Source organism: Pimephales promelas, chromosome 16 (assembly GCF_988280905.1).
Source record: "Pimephales promelas chromosome 16, fPimPro1.hap1.1, whole genome shotgun sequence".
NCBI lineage: Eukaryota > Metazoa > Chordata > Actinopteri > Cypriniformes > Leuciscidae > Pimephales > Pimephales promelas.
In genome coordinates this window covers 19,670,801-19,694,585 of record NC_142784.1, presented here as the reverse complement: position 1 = coordinate 19,694,585, position 23,785 = coordinate 19,670,801, and the positions used below count along the sequence as shown (strand labels likewise).

The 23,785-nt window shown below is 39.1% G+C and overlaps 1 protein-coding gene across 11 annotated transcripts; it reads right to left on the bottom strand.

The window, feature by feature from the left end:
- Nucleotides 1-227: 227 nt before the first annotated feature.
- On the bottom strand, nt 228-23,447 carry LOC120472646 (cytochrome P450 2M1). Of its 11 annotated transcripts, none has more exons than XM_089121175.1 (12): nt 23,120-23,447; nt 22,929-23,017; nt 22,557-22,634; nt 15,853-22,060; nt 8,375-8,537; nt 8,127-8,276; nt 7,758-7,918; nt 6,857-7,033; nt 6,574-6,715; nt 6,318-6,505; nt 6,086-6,227; nt 228-1,586 (listed from the first exon to the last, which is right to left on the bottom strand). In XM_089121175.1, exons 4-12 carry the CDS (start codon nt 16,042-16,044, stop codon nt 1,402-1,404), a joined length of 1,500 nt encoding a protein of 499 aa, XP_088977301.1. In that variant the 5' UTR covers nt 16,045-22,060; nt 22,557-22,634; nt 22,929-23,017; nt 23,120-23,447; the 3' UTR covers nt 228-1,401. The 11 variants fall into 11 exon arrangements, with proteins under 11 accessions (XP_088977301.1, XP_088977304.1, XP_088977310.1 ...); XM_089121178.1 differs by having other exon boundaries at nt 22,929-22,955; XM_089121184.1 differs by lacking the exon at nt 22,929-23,017 and having other exon boundaries at nt 15,853-17,539; nt 17,774-22,060.
- Between the last annotated feature and the right edge of the window lie 338 nt (nt 23,448-23,785).

The window sequence follows — 23,785 nt, the reverse complement described above, 5'->3', positions numbered from 1 at the left end:
GTACACAGAATAAGGACCAATAATAAAGTTATTAAAACTTATAAAATGTCCATAAACAGCAAATTAGCACTAGCATTATGTCAAAAAGCACATCCTTACACTGATATGATAAGTGCATGGAGACATTAAATATCTAACATGGAGGTTGTATATGGCTCTAGTCTTGTGTGACCCGCTCAACCAGAATGGTGCGGTCTAGTCACTCTCTTAAACTGCAGGAAATCTAATTCTTTTTTGTTTCTGCATTCCACTCGATGGCTTAATCCCTTTTCATTCAGTGCCATGACAGAAACCAACTGTGAACTGTATATCTAAAAGGCTTAGAGGGTAATTTAGTTAGGTAACAGTAACAACACTGTCAAACATGGAAACAGATTGTTTCTAAAATGGCATTAAGGTTTAAAGGGTTAGTTCACCCAAATAGAACTGACCCTTTAAATCAGTGTATCCCCTCTTTTTTTTTATTACTCACATTGTATTAAGATCTATTCTTACATCTATTCTTACTATTACATTACTCGTCTTTACTGGACACATTCTTTGTGTTACTAATGGAAGAGTTTATATATATATATATATATAGTGATATTTATGTATGTTGTAGACTATCTGATCTTTCACTGTGGTTTAGGAAATGTATTATTATTTCTAAATTTCATGCATCAAGCGCTGTTCTGTGGCTTTCACATTGAGGTTATTCCTCGGATCCATTGACATCTAAAGCCACCTAGTGGACGTAGAGAGAGCTACACAGATGTGTTGTAGAGTTGCATTTGTTCCCTGAGGAAATTTCTTACCATCCTGTCAGTGCTGAATGACATTAACCTAGTGCAAAGAGTTTGTGTTCAGGCATGAATTTGTCAAAATATAAGATATCTTTGTTGTAGTCTCTGGTACAGTTTGTCTTGTTCTGATGAAGCCACTGTAAATCGTTAGGCTATATCTAGATCACCCTCTATTTTTTCTATTAACGAATATGAGACGCATGGGCAAGTGACATGCACAATTTCCCACAAAAAAAACCTCTCGCTGGGTCTAAAATATAAACATGTATAGCCTAATAGGTTTACCATAGTGAATATAATTAAAAGTAAGTGTGCCTTTGAACACAAAAACATGTTAAATGCCCCCAGGTGTAGAAAAAAAAGAAATGTGCCAACTCAGATGTTGAACTGCATTATTTGTTAAAGTGCCAATACTATTGTTGTGTGACCTGTAAAAAATGCTCATGTCCTCAAACATTCCACAGACATAAGCCTCTGTGTAAAAAAACAACAAAAACAAAAACAAAAAAAAAACACTTGTGCAATAATATCATTTTGGACATATTTATTTCCATTAAAGCATCAAAATAAAATGAGAATGTTGAATGCTTTCTTTGTTATTTTGTGGACTGTTCCTCTAGATCCTAGGAATGGCATAGCATTCATATGTGCGGGGCATGCGGCCAAAACTGCAATTTGTAGGCGTCGTGTCGAGCTCCTCTGGTGGCACCATGGCTTTGAAGGTGAAGTGCTGAAGGAGGGAAGTGAAGAAGAGGAAGAGTTCTGTGCGAGCCAGAGCCTCACCGAGACATGCGCGCTTGCCTGTCAAAAGAGCACACAGAAGTTGGTTTAAAAGTTTTCTCCAAAGAACAAATCACAGACAAAAATGGATGATACATAAAGGCAACTATAGGAATCATTTATTTAACATGATTATTGTTCAAATTAACACTTAAAGGGAGAGAATTCACAACAGCCGCCCCCACAATTAAGTAGCAAATGGGTTATCAAGAGAATTCTCTAACTGTCTTTAGTGTTACCTTCTAGAGTAGGCAACTATATCAAGTGCGCTACTGGTCTAATGTAAGCTTTACCATCAATGACAACTTCAACAGTTCGCACACAATGCAGTCTTCCAAACTCCGCCTATGGTCCACTGAGCTCTTGTGAGTTGAGTATCCACAATCAGTACAATGGAGTCGACCTCCAGTTTTTTTAAAGCTTTATGCCACTTCTGCCTAGTCTGCGTAGGCAACTAGTTTCTGGTGAACTGTAACAAGAATAGCTCCGCCATGTTTTGAGAGTGACGCCACCTCCTCCGCCTCATGTCTTCTGGAGCATATGCCACCTGAGGGAGAGATGCATCCCGCCGCCCCATAAGGAGAAGGTTAGGAGTAATTGGATCGATGTCAGCGACATCTTTTGAGGCATCTCCCAGAGGTTTCGAATTGAGAATCTGCTTGGTTCCCAACGGCTACCTGGAGAGCATTTTTTATAGAGCGGACCTAATGCTCCCATTCCGCCGAAATGTGGAGCGCTGGGCGGGTTGAACTTGAAGTCAATTCGGTGGTCTGCAAGACGGATTTGGGGTTCTGACTCCATGATAAAGAAGGGTTCCTGTAGCTCTCTTTCTGCCACGCGGAACATAGTACCACAATCTGAATGGATCTCAGGGGTCTGACCTCTTCTGGCTATGAGCCGGCAGAGTGCTAGAAGGAAGGCATCGACATCCATCAAATTAAGAAGCTCAATGTGAACTGCCCTGGTTGTGAGACATTTGAAGATCAGGTCAATCACATTTGGCGATCGGAAAGATGTGTTGGCTCTCCTTCCTACCGGATTCAGCAAAAGTTTAATTTAATTTATCAGCTGGCTCCGATGGTCACTAAGAAGATGGGACACAATGAAAACCGTGTGGTCGTTGTGGTTACTACTTTGGTCACACTCATTAATGACCAAGTAAAAGCAGAAACACTCTGCAGTGCAGTTCTGTTGACAACTATGCGTACCTCAACATTTATGTCACCTACTGCGTTGCTCTGATCTAGGTCTATCCAATTGAGTGCAGAGATTTTTTTTCCTGGTTCGGTTAAGACACCCCTTATAATCAAAGCCCTATGGAGCAGTATCAGACTCACATTTTGACTAGAATACGAGTATGAAGGAAGACAGGCAAGTAGCCAAGGGTATCAGCTGCACAACTCCACCTAAGGCCTAATGTGGGCTCCATAAGATCAATGCAGTTTTGCACTAACCACTGCTCTGTCGGAAGATAAACTACCACCACTGGATGACTGCTAGCCCACTGTCTGAGGTCGAACTCCAATTCTGCCAACATGCTGCGTAACTGATCTAGAGTTTGCTTGGCTGTTGGGGCAATAGGGAAGCTTGTCAGGCAGTTATCCACATAGAAGCTTTGGTGGACTAGTTGTTGTAGCTCTGGATATCTGGCTTCGGAATTGAAAAGTATGTTGTTGCAGAGCAAAGATGGCACAGCATGGACTGCTTGTTTATGCCGAATTGCCGAACCTGCCACTCGTATACATCTGGAAGGTTTTCAATCTGCAGATCTCTCCAAATGAAACGAAAGAAAGGGCCTGTTCTTCGGCAATAGACGGACCTGATGGAACATGCCCTTGATATCTGAGCTTACTGCTACAGGATGCCGTCTGAATCTTTTGAGTACTCCTCACAGCGATGGTCCAAGTGTAGGACTTGGGAGGAGCTGATCGTTCAAGGACAGGCCATGGTATCTGAAAGAACACTCGAACACCAGTAGCTGCTTATTGATCGGAGTCACGAGATGATGGGGTAGGTACCATGCCTCTGTTTACGTCACTTCCATTTGGTTGAGCTTAACTACGTAACCTGCCTCGATGAGTTTGGCAATCTCTCCTGAATAGATTGAAGCCTTTTCAGGGTTCTTCTAGAGTCTCCTTTCAGTGCTCCTCAGATTTGCAAGGACATATTGCATTAAGTTCTGCCCTCAAATTCTGTAGCACTTGGGTTCCACAGAAGAGGGGTGGCATAACATTGTACTCCCTTAACATTGACTCACTCCGTTTGAGACTCAAGCAACTGCATAGCCTCTTTGTCTTGCCAAGACCGGATAACCAGTTTCTCGGTACAAAAGAACATCCAGTTGCCATAACCTCTCCACATTTCTGTAGAGAAGATCGTCTGGGTGATCAGTGGAGATGAAGAAACATTGCTGCACTGGTTCATGACCTGGCATCCTCATTTCAGCCCCTTGAAGTGCCCAGCCGAGAGCTGTACACACAGCCATGGGTCACTCTTTGGTTCCTTGACGAATAGGCACCTTAGCACAAATGGACGTACCCTGTGAAATGGCCGTAACGAAACTCCTCTTAGATGTGCATTCTGTCTGTGAAGAGTCTGAACTGGGTATGACTGTTACAACAGATAAATGCCAGAAGCTGTGAATGCTCCAAACACTTGATAGTGTTTCTCTGGTTTACCTCTTGGAGAGATATCAAAGGTGACTTTTGAGTCATTGAGGTGAGCAGTGTCTGGTCAGACTGTACGTGCTAGAGTCTCAGGTTAACCTTTAAGCTGGAGCTGCTGGACAGCAGTAGGTAGGATCATGGTGCGCTGTGCTCTGTCATTTAATATAGCATAAGTCTCTATTGTCTTTGATTTGTGGTGCAACAGCACAAGCACAACTTTCAGAAGGACTCTGCCTGATGCAAAGGATGGTAGGAGGTGGATCCGGCTCTCTGAGGTAGCATGCCTTTGGGCCAAGCCATGAAGCACATGAAGCAACCGGGACAGGTGGATTAATTTGGGAATAAAACACAGGCTTAATTTTAGATGCATGAAAGGCAGAACAAATTCTCCTGTGTGCCAGAGGAAGTTTTAGTCAGACTAATAATCTTGGTGACAGGGAACGGCCCAATAAATTTAGGAGCAAGCTTGTTAGAAACGGACTGGAGCGGAATGTTCTTAGTAGAAAGCCAATCTTTTTGACGCACAACGTAAACGGGAGGCTTTGACCGGTGGCGATCGGCCTTGGCCTTCATGCGCCTACCCCAACTGGAGCAAAGTCTCTCGGGCTCTGGTTCAAGTGCGGTGGCACCTCTGGACAAATGCGTGAGGGGAGGGGACCGCGACTTCGGATTCCAGACTCGGAAAGATAGGTGGCTGGTAACCTAAGCTACACTCGGAGAGAGGCCCGTGTATGACACTGGTAACGAGTTATGATCATACTCAACCATAGAAAGTTGTTGGCTCCAGGATGAAGGATTCTTAGCTACCAAACATCGTAACATTTTCTGCCAAATCCTGGTTGGCTCGCTCGGACTGCCCAGTGCTCTGGGGATGTTCTCCCGAAGACAGGCTGACCGTAGCCCCCAATAACCTACAAAACTCTCGCCAGAATTTGGACACAAATTGGGAATCTCTGTAAATCAGGTGTTTATTATCCCATCAGATAAACACACATATACACAGGTCGGGGAACAAACACTCAGAAATAACAACTTTATTAGACTATTCCTTTTCTTTCTTTTAGGCCTGAGACGAGAGTTCAAGAGATTTCCACGCCGCGATGCATTTTCTTCAATGACTTGACCACAGGCGACGCCATATTTGGAAAACAGTCGACAAGTCGGACCACGAACGCCGTTCATACAGTTCAGAAGTTCACTGAACTTCATATAGTTCAGCTTACTTGGCACGTCGTTCGTGGTTCGACTTGTCGAGACTGTTTTCCAAAGATGGCGCCGCCTGTATACACGAAGTGGACTGTCTTTATAAAATATCTTCTTATTAAATGGTCTGTACACTTACAAAGTTCTCTATGCTTCGTTTTGTATTTAGGGACCCTCATTATGTAACTGTGTTAGTGTGGGGCTATTTTGAGCCTTGTTAGTGGTATTAATTTATTTTTACTTATTAAATGCCCCCATTAGCGTTATTCGGTAAACAGTTTTTAGAGATACAACTCTTTACGTTCGATTACCATGAAAACAAATCTCAGAGAACGGTCGACTAGGTACCAATGTTTATTAGACCAAAGGTTCATTTTGCGCCGTAGTTCTCCTTTAAGAGATTGCAAACCCAAATATAAATATATCTGTAAAGTGCACTGATACATGATGAAATATAAATGTAGAAATATATTAGTATGAGTCTGCATTAACAAACTGCATAGTCCAATGAAACAGTCTCATTAATACAGACAGTAATGATTTAAAACCAGTGAAAGATATTATCCCACAAAGAAATGCACTGATAAACATAATTATTTACATAGAGTAATATTTTATGGTCTAATATGCAAAATGAAGATCTAAGCTCACCCATGCCAAATACAACAAATGCATCACTCTTCTTGAATCGGCCATCTCCATCCAGAAAGTTTTTTGGATCGAAACAATTTGGGTTCTTCCATAGTTTGGGGTCTATAAGCACGGAGGATAGTAGTGGAAAAACCATTGTTCCCTTAAAGAAAGTGTTTAACAAATAAATAGAAAGAATTAAATAATAATAAGCACTTAATGAATCAAAATGATGCATATGAGAGAAGAATACCTTAGGAATGACATAGCCATTGTATTCAGTGTCGCACATGGTCTTGTGTGGGACAGCGATGGGGGAGAGATCCATGCTGCGCTGGACCTCGTGAATTACAGCATCTGTATATGGCAGCCTCTGTCTGTCTTCAATGGAGGGCCAACGGTCCTGTCCTACAATCTCATCGATTTCTCTCTGAACATGCTCTGTACAGAACAAGTGAAAGTAAAATCACACTTATTGCTTGGAGAGAGAAGCATTAGTTTGACCTCACCTTGAACATCTGGGTGCTTCATCATTAGAAGTAAAGAGTGTCTGAGGGTAGATGAAGTGGTTTCTGTGCCAGCGCTGAACATGTTCCATGCTGAAGAAACCAAGTTTTCTAAATTATATTCTGTGTCAGGCTTGTCTTTCTCCTGCAAAAGAGAACAGGTATGAAATGTTAACAATGCGTTTAATTGACATCATGTCATGGTCCCACCACGAGATGGTGCAAGTAAATGTATTCAGGACCATGGCTAAATCGGTTTAAATTACCATTTCTTTCAATGATTTACCTCTTTAATTTTTAACACAAAGGCGTCAATGAAGTCCTGTGGGCAAGAGGGATCCACATTATTCATCCGAGCTTGTGCCTCACGCCTGAAGTAGTCTCTGGCGTCTTTTAGGTCTTTAAACAGCTGATGGTGTTTACCGGGGAAGAGACCGACTAACTTAGGGAATATATTATAGAGCTGATAAGAAAGTAAAGAAACATCAAGGTGAGTCTCAAAATACAATAAATAATTTATGCAGAAAAAAAAAATCTTTTTTTGTTTACTATATTACAGCTTAAAATTTGTTGATATTATTATTATTAGTAGTAGTATTATTATTGTATGTGCACAACCCTTCACCTGTTTTAGGTCAGTAAGATTATTTTCTTTTTTTAAGTAAATTTATTCTTGTGTTCAGCAAGAATGCATTAAATGTATCAAAAGTGACAGTAAAGACGTTTATAAGTTACAAAAGTTTTCCATTTCAAATAAATGCTGTTCTTTTAAACTTTATATTAATTAAATAATCCTGAAAAACAATGCATCACAGGGTCCACAAAAAAAAACATTTGCAAAAAAAAAAAAAAAGGCATTAAGCAACTGTGAAAATAATAGTAAATGTTTCTTGAAGAGCAAATCAGCTTATCAGAATGATTTCTGAAAGATCATGTGACACTGAAGACTGGAGTAATGATGCTGAAAATTCAGTTTTGCCTCACAGGAATAAATTATATTTGAAAATACATTAAAAATGGAACAAATAATATATAAAAATAACTTTTGAATTTTAATGATAATTCACAATATTACTGTTTTCACTATTTTTGATCAAATAAATGCTGCCTTTGTGAGCATAAAAGACTTCTGAACGATAATATCTAATGTATATATAAAAAAAAATGTAAATCTTTAGAGTGCAAACCTGTCCAAGTGGGCTACTGAGGATACTGAAGTAAGAATTTATTGTCTGAAGGAGAAACATAAACTGTGGATCCTCTAATTCAAACCTATGACCAAAGACAATGCTGCAGATCACATTGGTCACGGCATTAGACAGCATGTCTGCAGGGCTGATTGCAGAGCCTTTGAGAAGAAAAGAAGAGTGAAGAGATCAGGTTTCTTCAATTATGTTTTGTAAAAACTCACACCTCTGTAACGTGAGATGTGACGCATTATATTCCTTTTTTGTTTTATTGACACCCTTGTCAGATTTGTTTGTAGTTTATGTCTGCAGTTTGTTTATTCTGATAATCTGAATATAAGCTTGTATATATAAAAAAAAAAAATTAACCTTCAAATTTTTTTATCCTTTCCACAAGATATTCAGCCTCCTCCGTGACTCGTTCCTCGATGCTCCTGCGGCCCATTCCAAAGTTCTTCAGTGTCATGAGAGAGAATCTGCGCATCTCCTTCCATCTGTGTCCACTGGTGGACATAACACCTGCGCTTAGAGAAAATGTTTCTGGTCTACTACATATATATATATATATAAACAGATCACATAAACCACGTAAAACATTGGCCATCAAGCGACCTCACCATATCCAAGTGTGGCCTTCATGATCAGGGGGTAGGTGTCCCTGCCACTGAATTCTTCACCAAGACCAATCATAGTTTCCTTTAGGGCTTCATATCCAGAAATTATCACTACAGGAGTGTTTGCCAACCAGATGGTGACAACGGAGCCATACTTCTTACTGAGCTATGGGAAGAAAACATACATTTTCCTTTCTTTCAAAGATGTTTGAAATGGGACACTCAATGCTATATGTGCTATAATTCAAACGACATTACAAATTAGCTCCAATAACCTCAAATTGATCATAATTCTGCTTTTCTGGGGTCAAAAACAAAGTAAACTAGTGCATTGCTTTTGGATGATGATTTTGTTTGTAGTGCAAGTTTGAATACACTGAAGTGATACAAACGGTCTACATATATGGAACTACTTTCCATATATGTATGTGTATGGCAAGCCCCATTAACATTTAAAAGCTAAGTTTGATAATCGGGAATTAACAACGTTATTAACATTATCAACAACGTCTTACAACGTCAACGGCATACACAACCTTGAGGCACACCAATCCTAATTGGTATGGGATCAGAGATTGTATTATTTACTTTTACAATTTGAGTGCGTTTGGTAAAAACATAAGACACGAGTAGCCAGAACAGCGCCACCGGAAAAAGTTTTTGTAATGTTGACTGTAATGTTAACTACCGATAGTCAAACATAGCTTTTAAATGTTAAAGAGTCCCTATCATAGCATTTGAAATGTTCCTATTTTTGTTTTGGGAGTTCCCAAAAACAGTTTAACGTGCATGCAAGGATAAACACTTTATTTGTCTTATAATATGCATTTATTTTTAACGGATTTGCTCAACGACTCCCAAATGATTCATTCGACGATTCATTTTCCCAAACACCTCCTTTGAGTGACGCGAATCTGCGGCGATTGGTCAAATGACCCAGTCAGTTGTTATTGGTAAACCGTAGGTAGAGACTGTCGGCAACGGAACGCCCATAACCAGGATTATAGCTTGTCAAGTGTTGAAAATTGTATATAGTGTTTGAACAAACGTGTCAGAAAAAGTGCACTTTCCACACGGTCCCTTACTCGCATCTCCGTCATGAGCAAGCTTTCCCGGTGAAACTCACATTGCGGCGGCTTTTGAGGGGCAGTGCTTATTATATAGAGCGAAGTCATATTTGGCTAAGTCGTTTAGGAGGTAATTGCCATTTTTCAGTGAATGTCTGGTGAATATCAAAAACAAAACTAACTTTACCTCGCTTAGAAGCTGCGCGGAGTGTACACAACACACACACAACACAAAATAATATTGTGCATGCTACAGAAAACATAACAGCAAACATTATTAATAATACTAACAGATTGTGATTCGGCAGAGGACGAACCTGATCCATATATACTGGATACGGAGCCCTTCCTCTGGAACAACCGGCTTGTAAACCCACATTTGAATTCATTTATGTTTTTGAATGAGTCGCCATTAAAATTATGAGAGGTTCGGGCTATACTGTTGTGGTATCGTTGCAAATATGAACTCTGACCACTGATTCTTCACATGCTCGTCCCTGGGCAAAGAAAACAAGTGGCTGAACTGTCTTTGCAATTTAGAACACAGCGTCTTCTCGACATGATGTGATTCAGCTGAAGTATTTGAATGTGTTCTAGACTAAGTTTACACTTCCGTCTGCGCGCAGTAATTGGGCGCGGCCAATATGCTAATGTTTCATGTCTACGTCACTACGAAACAGCTAATGACTCGTTTCAAAAACAATTCATTTCATAGACTCAGAGTCGACTCTCACTTTTGAAAAACAATAACTTTATATACAGTGCACTTTCAGGTATAAATCTTTGCAGGATGTTTTCATTCCCTTAGAGCTATAGTCCACACTACATGAACAGTCATTTTCAAAAATCCATGATAGGGGCTCTTTAAAAGGGCTTGCAAGACTCTGTTAGGTGGAAGTACCTCTTTATGGTTATGAAACGATTTGGGTTTCACCAATCTATTATTAATGTTATTCAAGCATTATATGGTAAAAGAGAATCAAGGTGAATGGTGATCTTTCTAATCAGATTACTCTAGAACGAGGAACACGTCAGGGCTGTCCAATTAGCCCTATTTTATTTGTCTTATTCATAGAGCCCCTTAACCAGTGGATTAGGCAAAATGACAAATTACAGGTAGAAATGGGGACCGGAATGCACAAGGTATAGCTGCCATTTTAGTTTACTTAAAACAGCCAGTCTTTTCCAGAATTGATGTCACTTCTTGCGACATATGGTTCATTTTCAGGCTATAAGGTGAACATACAGAAAACCCAGGTTCTCACTTTTAATTATAAGCCACCTTGTTTCATTACCAGGAGTTTTTGTCTCAACTGGGATTCAGTTTCAATGACATATTTGGGAGCAATTTTATCAAAAGATCAACGCATTCTCACCCCAAGGCGTCACTATTCGACGCTTTAGGCACCCGCGATCCTAGGGCGTCATCAAACTGACGCTAAAGGGTGCCTTAAGCGTCAGATATTGAAGCATGGTCAAAATGCTTCCCAAGGCGTCAGTTAAGTGACGCCTTGGGATGAGAATGGGCTGAAAAGATACATCACGATGATTTCAAGCTACTTTTGCACCTCTAATTTCAAAAATTAAAATTAGTCGAATCAGTCAAGATGAACATTCTACCAAGACTTTCATATTTATTTCAGTCTCTGCCAGTGAATATACCAATACAGCAGTTCATAGAATGGGATAAATTGTTTTCAAGATTTATCTGGAAAGGGAAGAAACCCAGAATTAGATTTAAAACACTACAGCTATTGAAGGGAAAGGGGGGACCTTGCTTGAGTGATTATTATTATGCTGCCCAGATTAAACCTTTGGTGTATTTATGTAATCCAGCATATTAATCTAGATGGAAGGAAATAGAAAGTGCCATATCTCAAGATGTTCCAGTTCAGGCAGCTATGGGCCGATATTGGGCTGATAAATTATTAACTATATAATCCTTGGTTAAATGTATACTTAAACATTTGGAAGAAGATAGTGAAATTGTGTAATGTGAAAGATTCTATGGTATTGCTGCGGAGTTCGTTCCTAGTAAAACAGATAACAGGTTCAAAAGGTGGACGACTAAAGGCTTAACTGCCTATAGGACATTTATGAACAAGGGGAAACTACAGAGCTTTCATATGCTTAAAGGAAATTGCGGGCTGGAGAACCAAGGCTTTTATAGATATCTACAACTGTGCCACTATTTAGAACATGCTAAAGGAGATGTCTTAAGGTAAGGAGAAAATGGGTTATTAAAGGCAGGCTTCAACAAGCTAAGCAGGTAGACACATTATACATAAAGAGCAGATGGGAGCGAGAAGGTAATCTTTCAGTAGAGAAGTGGGAAAGCATATGCAAGTCACAATGGAAAACTACACATTCTTTGTTCTGGAAAGAGTTTGCGTGGAAGGGTGTTTCAGGTTTTTCTCTACACCTGCCCAGATCCAGCAACAATCATCCAATTGTTGGAAAAGTTGTGGGGTTGACAAGGCAAATCACCTTCACATTTTCTGGAATTGTCCTTCGATTAATCAATATTGGTATGAGATACATAATTGTTTTGAAATAATTCTTAAGATTCAAATTCCTCTCAATTTTGAGGTGATGTATTTGGGTTTGATCAGCAGTGCTTTTCCAAACAAATACCTGTTCAGAATCCTAACAATCGCAAGCAAGAAAACAATAAAAAAAAAGTGGCTGCAACCAACTTTGCCCTCTCTCGAAGAACATAGTAAATGATATCTTTACAATGGAGAAGCTAACCTATGCTCTAAGACTAAAGTCCCAGTTGTTTTCAGTCCTATAGAGAGATTGGATTGATTATATAACCCATATACAACCAGATTTAGGTTAACTGAATAAAATAAAGACAGTTGCGATTTAGTGACCTTGGGCAGTAACATTCTACAAGAATTGGGTCAATGTGTTGCAGTAGTGGTTCTTTCTTTTTTTTTTTTACTCATATCCACAAGTTTCTTACGCCCCATGAGGCCTTGCGTCAAAAGTGGGCGCGACTTCCGGTTGGAAGTAAACAAAGCGCGACTTGACATGCTTAACACTCGTTCATTCAACAGTTGACAGTCATTCAAGTTATAGCGATCCAAACTAGCTAACGATGTGGGAACTCAACCTCAACGAAATTAAAAAGGGTGAAATAACACTACCTTTACCCTCCGCAGTCGTTGATTGGGAGTATTATAATAACATTATTAATTATCAATAGGCTACTCATCAAGGCATGGTGACAGACAGATGTGCGAGCTGACAAACAATTCAAATAAAAAAAATACACACTTAGTCATTGTGCTTTGGAGTTTATTCAAAATTATAAATGAATGTGCTGCTTGAATACATTACTACTGGCACATTTGGTATTCGGTCAACACAGGCTTTGATCCTGAGTTTAGGTGTAACATCAGTAGCGAACAGCCAATCACATGCTGATAGAGTTTATAAAATATAAAGAATTAAAAAAAATGTACACAGGAAGATTCGTCGTCTTTTGGGAGGTGATGGAAACTAACGTTACAGTCGTTGGCAGGATCAGAGACGGGCTCTGGCAGGATCACTCGTTTTCAGCTTATGTTCAAAACAATCACGTTTAAGCCACTGAACTAGTTTAGTCCGGTTATACATACAACCGCGAACAGCACATATTGTCCCTGAGCTCCGTAACGACATCTCTCATAAAGATTTGCGTCTTTAAATAGTAAAATAATTCTCAGAAAAACAGCTAGCATCTTCGCTAACTAACACACAAAATACCATTGAATGCTACTTCCGTCGCGTCACCGGAAGTTTCACCCACTTTATTTTTTACAGGAGCGCCCCTCGGAAACTTGTGGATAGGTATTGTTTATGTGTCACGGGGCAGAAGAAGGATGACGGAGATCAAAGTAGAAATAACACTTTCTTTAATATAGCAAAACTCTAGAACAGGTTAACAGGTGCGACAGCGTGTTAAACACAAACAATACCGGACAATGAAGTGAAGACAGGCAGGAACTTAAATACACAGTGAAGGTGATTACAGAATGACAGGAAGCTGTGAGGGAGGTGAGCCGTGTCCATGGAAACAGATTGATGGCGGGAAACTCAGAGGAGGAACACATGTGGCAAATCAAAACAAACAGACAGTCCAAAGAAGCCTAATACAATATGTTGTATTCTTCAAATGTGTAAGAATATATTCCTTGGATTCATTCAAGTGATTCAGTTCTTTAATGTAACAAAGAATAACCCTTTTGTGACAATCTTAGTATACTACACTTATAATGTCTGTGTTTCTCTGAGTAATTTATTTATTTATGTGTTGTTATTTTTTGTCTGTTTTGATTGTGTTTTTTTAATGTTTTGTTTCCTTTTTTGTTCTTGTTGTTTTCTTGCTTTCGGAAAAATAACAAAAATAAAAAGATTTAAATAAAAATAAAAGGGCTTTGCAATACTTATGACTATTCAGAATCAAATTGTCTATATCTCAAAATAGAATTGCAGATATCTAAAATTCAGTTGTAGATAACTATCACATTGTGGATATCTCCAAGACTCCAACTGAATTGTTGATATCTGTAATGATAAACGACATACAAATTAATGGAAAAAGTGACATCATTTGTCCTAGGAAGAGTGTCTTTGTGGATATCTGAAATGACAATTATGTATAAGAATGTAGTTGTGGATATCTGAAATGTTCTTGTTCACAACATTTTTTGTTCACAACATTTTTTCTTTTGTCAAATCAACTTAAATAATTTATTTAGTTCAGATAACTTATTATTTTGAGTTTCTGATGATTAAATCAATCTCCTTCATCTCACTTTTTCCATCAACTTAAAATTTTAAGGCAACCAGGTTACTTAATTTAAGTTAAACCAACAATATGTTTTACAGTGTATACCAGTGTGTTGCGTTCAAGTGCTTTTGTTGTGGTAATGTGGTACAAAAGAGATCCAGACCTGTTATTCAGCTAAAACTATTTTAGATTGCTTAAGTCATCTGTTACAGCAAGAAAAGGACAAATGGTAAATAATATGCCATCACTAAGCTGAATAGCCCATCAGAGTTCTCACTTTCCCCGACGGCCCAACGCCGATTCAACATGTCGACCCTGGTGAAACAAAGCCGACGAGGACCATTTTCAGCTGACGGCACGGAACCGTGCGAAACACACAGAGGAAACTTCCTTCACGTGGACGCGCAAAACGGAGGGGAAGGGGAAAGTGAAGGGGTAAGGGGTAGAATTGGGATTGGCCCTTAGTCGGCCGACGCACAAAAACTGTAAGACGGCCGACCATCGAGTTGGTGTGTTCTGGACTTAAGACATCAAGCTTAAAACCCATGGGGCATGTTGTCACACTTCACTTTCATTATTTCAGGATAAATCAAGAAAAACGTAGGCTATACAATGTATTAATAAAACAAAATCACATAGACATGTGGGAAATTAATGTGAGAAAAAAAAAATACTCTACACCCCAAGTAAGTCAAAAAGGTCTCCCCTGGCCTAGTTTTCACAGTAAAAAATTTGCAGAAACACGATGGAGTCCGCCTTTGTAATTGTTATGCTTGAAGTTAACGCAAGCGTTTCTATTTTTTATTTTTTTTTTAATGAAAACATTATAAGCAAAGAATTAAACTGTCACGATATAGAACAAATAAATGGAAAGAAAAAATACACAAGACAGGGGTACACAACTTATTAGAAAAGATTACATTTCAAACGAAAAGATACATATTTCAATTGTTTTTCACTTTCATTTTTGGTGGAAAATGGGTAAAAGAGTTGGTGCCGCTTTGGAACCAGACCAGTTCTCCTGGCCGAGAACCGGTTCTTTGGCTGTCGAAACGCAAAGAACTGGTTCGCGCGAAGGCACCGGCTCCGAACCGGCTCTCAAAATGCTTGGTGGAAAAGGGGTTGTAGAGAATAATGTTCGAGTGTAAAGATGTGGCGCTGTGTATCTCTTCCGGTGTGCGACACCCCAGTAAAACTAGTAAGGCAGCCAGCGTATCTTTGTAAGAATTAAAGTGATTAATACCCTTTAACGTTGTCACATAATGTAAAAATATAAAATATAATGAATGGTGATGATATGTAAAGTGTATATTTTCTGTATTTATATTGCATTAGAATACCCTTTGGAATTGATAAATGTGTTGTAAACTGATGCTTGTATACCCTCATCCTTTTATCTTATTTTAATTATTTTTCTTGTTGAGGCATGCGAATTATTTGTTTGTTGTATGAGAAATGACACTATGCATGGTAGGCTACTTGATGTTTACAATTAAGCATTTAAAAAAAAAACTTTGTAAGCCTTGAACACAACCATACAAGCAGCCAATGATTGAATTAAGTTAATGAATATATATTTAAACAATATATAGGCTACATCTAAACAATACACAACAATGCATTTTTCTACTAACCTCTAGGTAATATTTGTAGGCTTCATTGAGATTAAATTGAAACAAATTTCCCAGAAGTGGATTCGGAGGGGGTCCTGGAGGCAGACGCCTAAAACTGCTCTGCTTTCCTCGAATCTTCCACAGCAACATCATAACCAAGAGAGTCATGACAGCAGGCAGTGCATTTGTCTTCAATGCCACCAATATATCCATCTTTCAAATTTTACTTGACTGTTCTTTTGAGCCGACTCAAAGAAAATAACAAAAACTGGCGTTTGTTTCTAGGTCAGCGTGCATGGTGACACAATACGGCGCACAATGTAGGGCCGTTTCTCACTATGCGTTTTTATAGGCCTAGCCCACTTCCCAGAGTGTTCTTGATCCACCCCTAACCGAGGATGCATCGAGAGGTGCGGACTTGAGTTGAGACAGCCCCAACAGCATGTGCCATAGACATAAATACATAGATGCCCAATTGACCTTATGCACAGCTGCACTACTTCCTAAACTTAAGCCAGCTCATTTTGTTTCCTGTCTGTTATTATTGGACAAATTGATTAATCCAGGTGTGCCTGACCTCAGTAGTCACGGCAACAATAATCAGACACACCTGAATCAATCAAGTTCGGCCAATAATGGCAGACAGGAAACAAGGAGCTGGCTTAAGTTCAGAAAGTAATGCATCTGTGCTTTGTAACATTACTGCGATTCGGTTTTTTTTTTTTTTTTTTTTTTTTTGCGGAGGGCAAGACTGCATTGTATCAAATGTAAGTAAACAGGTGAGCTGCGTTTTTTCTGGGAAAACGTTTTTTACATTTATTAACCGATTTCAGTGGCTTACAAAAAGTTCCATCTTTAGTTATTTAAAACATCGATAGTTAGACTTGTAAATAAAAAAAAATATATATATATATTAAAATAAAGAATGGTCAAGCTTGTCATGTAGGCTATCTAGCTTTTTATTCTTGGATAAGAATGGTGAAGACCCCATACTGAGATATTTAAGCTTGCTTATTGTGGAAAAAGCATTTTCTGTGATTGACCAGATTTTAGCAATAACATAGATAACTGATGGCTCCTTTATGATATACAAATGTTATGGAACAACTGGGCCTACAGTGCAATGCAAATAGTAATTATAACATAAAGTGAGAAGTAACAGTAAATAGATTAGTCAATAAAATAAACAAACAAAATAGTAAAGAATAATAGTATAATTATATAAAAATATTGATAATAGTATAGTTTATTAATAATACTATAATAATAGCAATAGAATTAGACATTTCAATTACAGAATATACACAATTGTTACGTTCCAGCCCCCAAAAAGGGAGGGGAACCTGATAATCCTCTGCTCAGACCAACAAATACCTGCAAAAGAGGAATGGAGTCGTGGTGCGAGCAAAGGAGACAAATTCCACCGTACAAACGGTTTTTATTTTTTTCACGGTTATAATGTAAATGATAAACAACTTTAAGGGAGAAAGGGGAGAGCTGGATGAACCAAAGAAAAGAAATAAACAAAATACCCCCACCACTAATCTACGCTAATTGTACCCATCACCTATCTGGCACACGATCAAGGCGCCCTAACCAAAATTACAGATGGTTGTCCGCCCAGGTCTAACTGGTGTTTCTAGAAAGAGAAGTAGGCCTATGGGTGATGTATACCCCGGGGTAGCTCTAAATCTACTCCCCAGACTCCCTGTAAAGAATAAAGAACAAGAAAAATAAGTTAACACAAACAGTAATAATAAGAATAAGAATTCACAAACAAATACTATTTCCTGCTGTTCAAGTTCCAAAAGTGGAACACAAAGCTAGAGTTACTAGCTAACAAATTTAGATTACAACATTATCAAAAGCATTGTCAAATGTTCCAATCATAATCTCAAATAGACAACAATAAAGTAATCTACAAGTCACAAAGTTCCCCCACCAAGGGATACCAACCACACCAGCAGCAGGAACAGTGTGCAAAGCCAGAGCAGAGAGCGAACAGATCCAAAACTAGGCTTTTTAAAGAGCCCAGCCAGCTGCAGCCACTGACGAGTAGGAGGAGTTCCAAGATCCAATCAGCCGTTGAACCACCAATCAGCTGCTGGAATGGTTACAGAAGCCATCTTACCTGTAAGAAGAAAAACACAAGAACCACAAGCAATGCCAGAAAAGAAATCTACGGTGGCCGAGAGAGCTCACCGCACTGCAACCTGATGAAGACGCATGCAAATACAAAAAAACGTGTGCAAATTAAGAAAAACATCTTCATCCGTTCCACAACACACGTGTGCTCCAAGTACTCACAACACAACCAAATACACAAAACGCGCTGCAAACATTCACAACACCACCAAATACAGAAATAACACGGTCCACAAATAACACGGTCCACAACGGAAATATTTCCGGGGAACCAAATAAGTGACGGACCCGACTGGGACGTGGTCATAGCATACATAGGACGTGTTTACAGCAAAAACCTTTATTGACAAGAAGTCAAAGCCTATATTTTTTTTTTATAAATAAACTATACTATTAAAATAATATTGTATATATAAATAATATTATAATATTATAATTTTTTTATAGTTCGTCTATACTCCTTGCTTACTCAAAATTCTACTTTATTTTATTTAATTTCTTTTGACTTTTCCCCTGCAAAACACAGAGATTCAAATTATTATGACATACAACTTGTGTACAATATACAACATGTGTTAACAATATGTTCAATGTCATCACAATACAAATGAGAAAAGAACAATGATCTGAAAACTAAACTAAATAGATAAAAAAGATCTAAAAGAACATGAAGGCAAGATATTAATCTATACATCAGTTACACTATACAAATAGTTTCATTTTATGTTTAAATTTTCATAAGAAAAGTTTCCTAAAAATGTTAGGTAATGCATGGCACTGATATACAGATATATAAAACGGATATTTTAACAGATTTTTATAAAGTAAAAATAAAAAATAAATAATTTATTTGCAACCATTTTGTTAATCATTATATTTCTGTCATCAGAACAGCTATACAGCTGATGGACAAAGTGCTGTGTTGTAGGAACATCCTAGGTAAATATACTTACATTATGTTGTCTGTTGTTGCTCCCTTCATCAAGTTCCAAATGGCTACATAAATGACACAGTAGTGTCATGCTCACGCCAAATTCCCACTTGAAGAGCTTTGCCGTCTGCCCTTTGAAGGGAGTAGGGCATAGGGAAGCTCACGAGATTTAGGCCCTGTCCCAATACTCCCTTGAGCCCTAAGGCCTTCCTCGAAGTGGACACTTGTTGAAAGTGCACTTAGCGGAGAAAGTGTGCAAGGGCCCGAAGCTGTGAAGAGCAGAATTGGGACAGTTTTGCACACGTCAAAAAGCTACATCAATTCTGTTGTGATCAGCAAACACTGTTCATTTGGCTAATGTGTGTTATGCTTATAATAGCTGTAACATGACACAATCCTTTGAATGAAAAAATTAATAGCTTTTTTTTTTTTTTAAACAACTACATTGGCGACTGAAAAACTATTAAAACTACATTTCGTGACACAATAACAGTAGTATTTCTAAGTTTAACCTCTGAACGTTACTAGTACTAATTAAATCATGACCAAATACAACCAAAAACAAACGTTCATTCTTGCTTGTGAAAGGTACTTCCTCGAAAGCTGTTTTCAGTTTTGTGGCGATTTGTATAGCCCCAAGCAGCGCACGAAACAGAAATGCCTTATATTTATAGGCATTAAGTAACAAAATATGTGCAATAAACATTATCTGAAAAATAAAAGTTCCATATTGTCCCTGTCCATCTCTTTTCTATATTGTGCATCTGTGGTGCGTTTTATTATATATTATACATGAATTAACTACTATTATATTATACATAATCTACGTATAGACCCTTTTACAGTTGGTAAACATGGTAACGTTTTTTGTGGGCGGAGCTTAGGTGGAGGCAGAAAGATCCATCTGGCCGCTTCACTAATGCTAGTTAGCAAGGATTGTTAGCTTGTTTTTTAACTATGACTGGAGAAAATCCGATATTATCTTAATGTGTAAGGTCACTCAGTGTCCAGGACCGCGATTGTTATTTCCAAAAGTTATTTTTAACGGACAGAACCAGATTGGCCGACCCATAGCCGCCTACACGCTCACTCAATGCATGAATGATGAAAAAAATCGTGTTAAAAGTAACATAACTTAACTGTGAAGTATATCATAGATGGATAAAACGACTCGTATAATAATATAACATTTAGCTCATGTTGTTGGTGACCTAAAGTGGTGGGGGGGCCCTGCAGTAACTCATAGCCCCGGGGCCCTGTGAGCTCTTAATACGGCCCTGACTACGCACACTATGCGCAGTTCTCATCTCAACTCAGATTTCTATAAAGCACAAAGTGACCGTTTTACACATGTCCCGGGAAAACAGGACTGTTGGTCACCCTATACTATACTATTATTACAGAAATACTAATATAAATATTATCATATACTAGCTCTTTATGCTCCGAGACCAGCAGCTCAATCTTGCCCATAGCAGGTATCTTGCCTTGTAGGCTATCTCTTCTTTGCCGTATGTGTGCTCGGCAAGACCGTTTTGTGTTTGAGCGCCCCCAAGTTGTGTTTTACTGTAACTTCAGAAGTACCAGACACGTGACCAAACCCGCCAATCTCATTGGTCGGATAGTTTTTGACGCAGCGCATCAAACCAAAAAAATGAACCGGGACGTTTTTTTTTAAAAAATGACGCTTTTACGTGTGCCGTTTTTCACGTCACGAGGCGTTAAACGTAGACGAATATCGCGCGCGAAATTCGTCCATGTGTGAACAGGCCTTAAGGGCCCCAAAAGTGGCCAAAAGGTAGCAAAATAATAATAATACGTAAGAAGAAGAAGAAGAAGAAGAAAAAACAATCCTAAGGAAAACAATCCCAGATAGCAAACTGACATTGAATCAACGTGGAAATATGACATCGAAACAACGTTGATCTGACATTGTTTTGCTCATCGAATTAACGTTGAACCAACGTCAGACGCGTCATTCTTTCAAAACTAACGGAAAACCAACTTGAAATCAACGCGTTGTTTCAACGTTATGAAAGCAAACCAATTTTCGATTTTCATTAGCTTTGAAGAATGCCGCGTCTGACGTTGGTTCAGCGTTAATTCGATGAGCAAAATCAACGTTGTTTCAATGTCATGAGAGACGTCGTTTCCACGTTGATTCAATGTCAGTTTGCTGTCTGGGATAGGGCCTTCGCCCTTTCAGGGCTTAATAAATAATCCTAAGGAAAACAATAGGGCCTTTGCCCTTTCAGCGCTTGGGCCCTAATAATAAATAATTCTAAGGAAAACAATAGGGCCTTCGCCCTTTCAGGGCTTGGGCCCTAATTAGTGAATTGTTCTTTGATAATGATTTTGTTTGTAGTGCAAGTTCGAATACAGATATCACTGAAGTAAACAGCAATTCACTGTTCACCTTCTTACAGGGATACAGGGAGCTACTTTCAGCCCTCTTTAACTTCTCTAGGGGCTCAGAAATCCCAGAATAGTGACACTCACCTAGTAACGGTGGAGCAGATGCACCTTACAAAGCTTGTAAAAAACTACATTGTTATTTGTTTATTTTGATGCGTAGCTATGTAAGATAAACCTCTCACACTGACTTTTCTAAAAGGACTATAGGCTTCAAGGGGGAGAGGGGAGAAGATCTTGTTCCCTCTGTTTTAATGTAATCTTCTCTCCATGTATGTATATCTTGGAAAGTAGCCCAAATATAGGCAAAGATAGGAGTAAGTTGCAATAGATAGAACTTGTTTTTCTCTTTGTCTCAGATTCTATATGATAGTATAGCCTAATATATTCTCATCCTTGGATGGTAGCCACACCACCCCTGAAACATGTATAAATGCTAATTCACAAAAGAAAATCTGAAGAGGGGTTTTGTGAACATTGACTGGCTCCATGTTCATAACTCTTCCCATATGACAGTATCAATGCGTGAAAAAGGAGACTGAGAATAAAGTGCAAGGCCGTCTAAATCGATCAAATGGCGGTACTCAATTAGAGGTGGAGGTTATTATCAGGTTAAAGAGGTTGAAAAACACCATATTCCTGTTTTAAAGGAAACACACTTTTTTATTCCGGAGAGTCCTCACTGACTTGTCGAAGTTTGCAGAGGATTGCCGATGACTTGGCAGAAGGTCAGAACCATAACTGGAGACAAGAAAGAGCGATCAAATAGATCAAATGCAGTGCGTCATTAGCAAGACTTCGTAATGTGAACACACGGGGCTTAAATAGGCAGAGTTTATCCAGATAATAAAACACATGGAAGAGGTAAGGAATAATTGACGACAGGCCGTTGAATTAGAAAAATAATGCACAGCCGAGGTGGTAATGCGGCCGGTCGGTCACGACGCGAAGCGGAGTGGCCGTTACACCTCGGGTGTGCATTATTTTTCGGATAATTCAACGGGCTGAATTCAATTATTCCGCTTATACTACAGTTACCACACCTCAAAACATTGTTCAGATGATTCATATCAAGACGTTTGTCAAGTTTTTGACAGTAAAGCGCTCTTATGTAGGACTAATTTCTTACGCATCTAATCCCATGCCTCCGTTGCTAATTCCAAAGCGTCATTTTAGAGTTAGTAACGGAGGTTTGAGCTACTTATAGCAGACTAATAATGATGGGGGACACACTTACAATTCGCTGAAATATTCGAAGACCGACTGTTTCCAATTTCCATCGACTGTAGCAGGTCTTACTAAACACCAACTGTGTCTGTGAACACAGACGAACGCGCGTTTGGGCATGCTCAGTCAGAAGTATCAAATTGCATTCATAACTGCTTGCCTTTGGCCTAAACTAGTCTGTCCCAGCGTTATGCAGTTATTAATGCAGTTATTAGAGAGAGGAATAGAGAGAGAGAGAGAGAGAGAGAGAGAGAGAGAGAGAGAGAGAGAGAGAGAGAGAGAGAGCGAGAGAGAGAGAGAGAGAGAGAGAGAGAGAGAGAGAGAGAGAGAGAGAGAGAGAGAGAGAGAGAGAGACGTGACGATGTGCGTGAAACAAACTTGCCTGAAACTACTTTAGCCGTGCGTTTCCCTGAAAATAATTGCACACCTTTAGAACGTTCTCAACCAATCAGAATCAAGCATTCAACAGCCCTGTAGTATAAACAAACAATAATGAATCCTGGCGATGAGTAATGGACGTTCATGACCAGCCAAGCACAAACATAACAGAATTATATTATTTTGAATACTGACCTTTAGGTAAAACTTGAATGGTTCCTTGACATCAAACTGAAGTAAATTTCCCAGCTGTGGATACGGAGCGGGTCCCGGAGGGAGCTTCCCAAACTGCTTTCTTTGACTCTTCCACAGCAATAACGGAAGGATCACAGCTATGACAACTGTAATACATTTGTCAATGTCAGTGTTATATCCATCTTGCAACTGATGCGACTGAAGACAAAGTGTCTGCTCTGTGACAAATGACAGACTGTCCTTCTGACTGTTAATCTTCACACAACACTCATTTTAAAGTCTGTTTTGTTGTTTGTATGTTTTGCAGGAACACACAATTTGTCACGATAATACACACAGAAACAAGGACTGATCCAAAAGCGGTGTTTATTTAAAGGGTGATCCGTACAGTCCAGGCAAAGGTCAAAATCCATGGCTCTGGCTCAGGAACAGCAGACACTGGCCCTGGCTCAGGAACAACGGGCACAAAAGGTCACATTTGCTTTTATCCCCGGTCCAGAACACAGCCGGACCCAAAGCTTCCACGACAACAGAGAAATCGCAAGAGCTTCCCGCAGACGGAGACCCGTAACGCGTCAGCCAGAGCCCGAGGTCAAGTGGCCAAGTGTTTTGGCTAACAGCTCTCCTGTCCCCATGTTGAAATCATGAATAAGTGCAGAGGAGTTA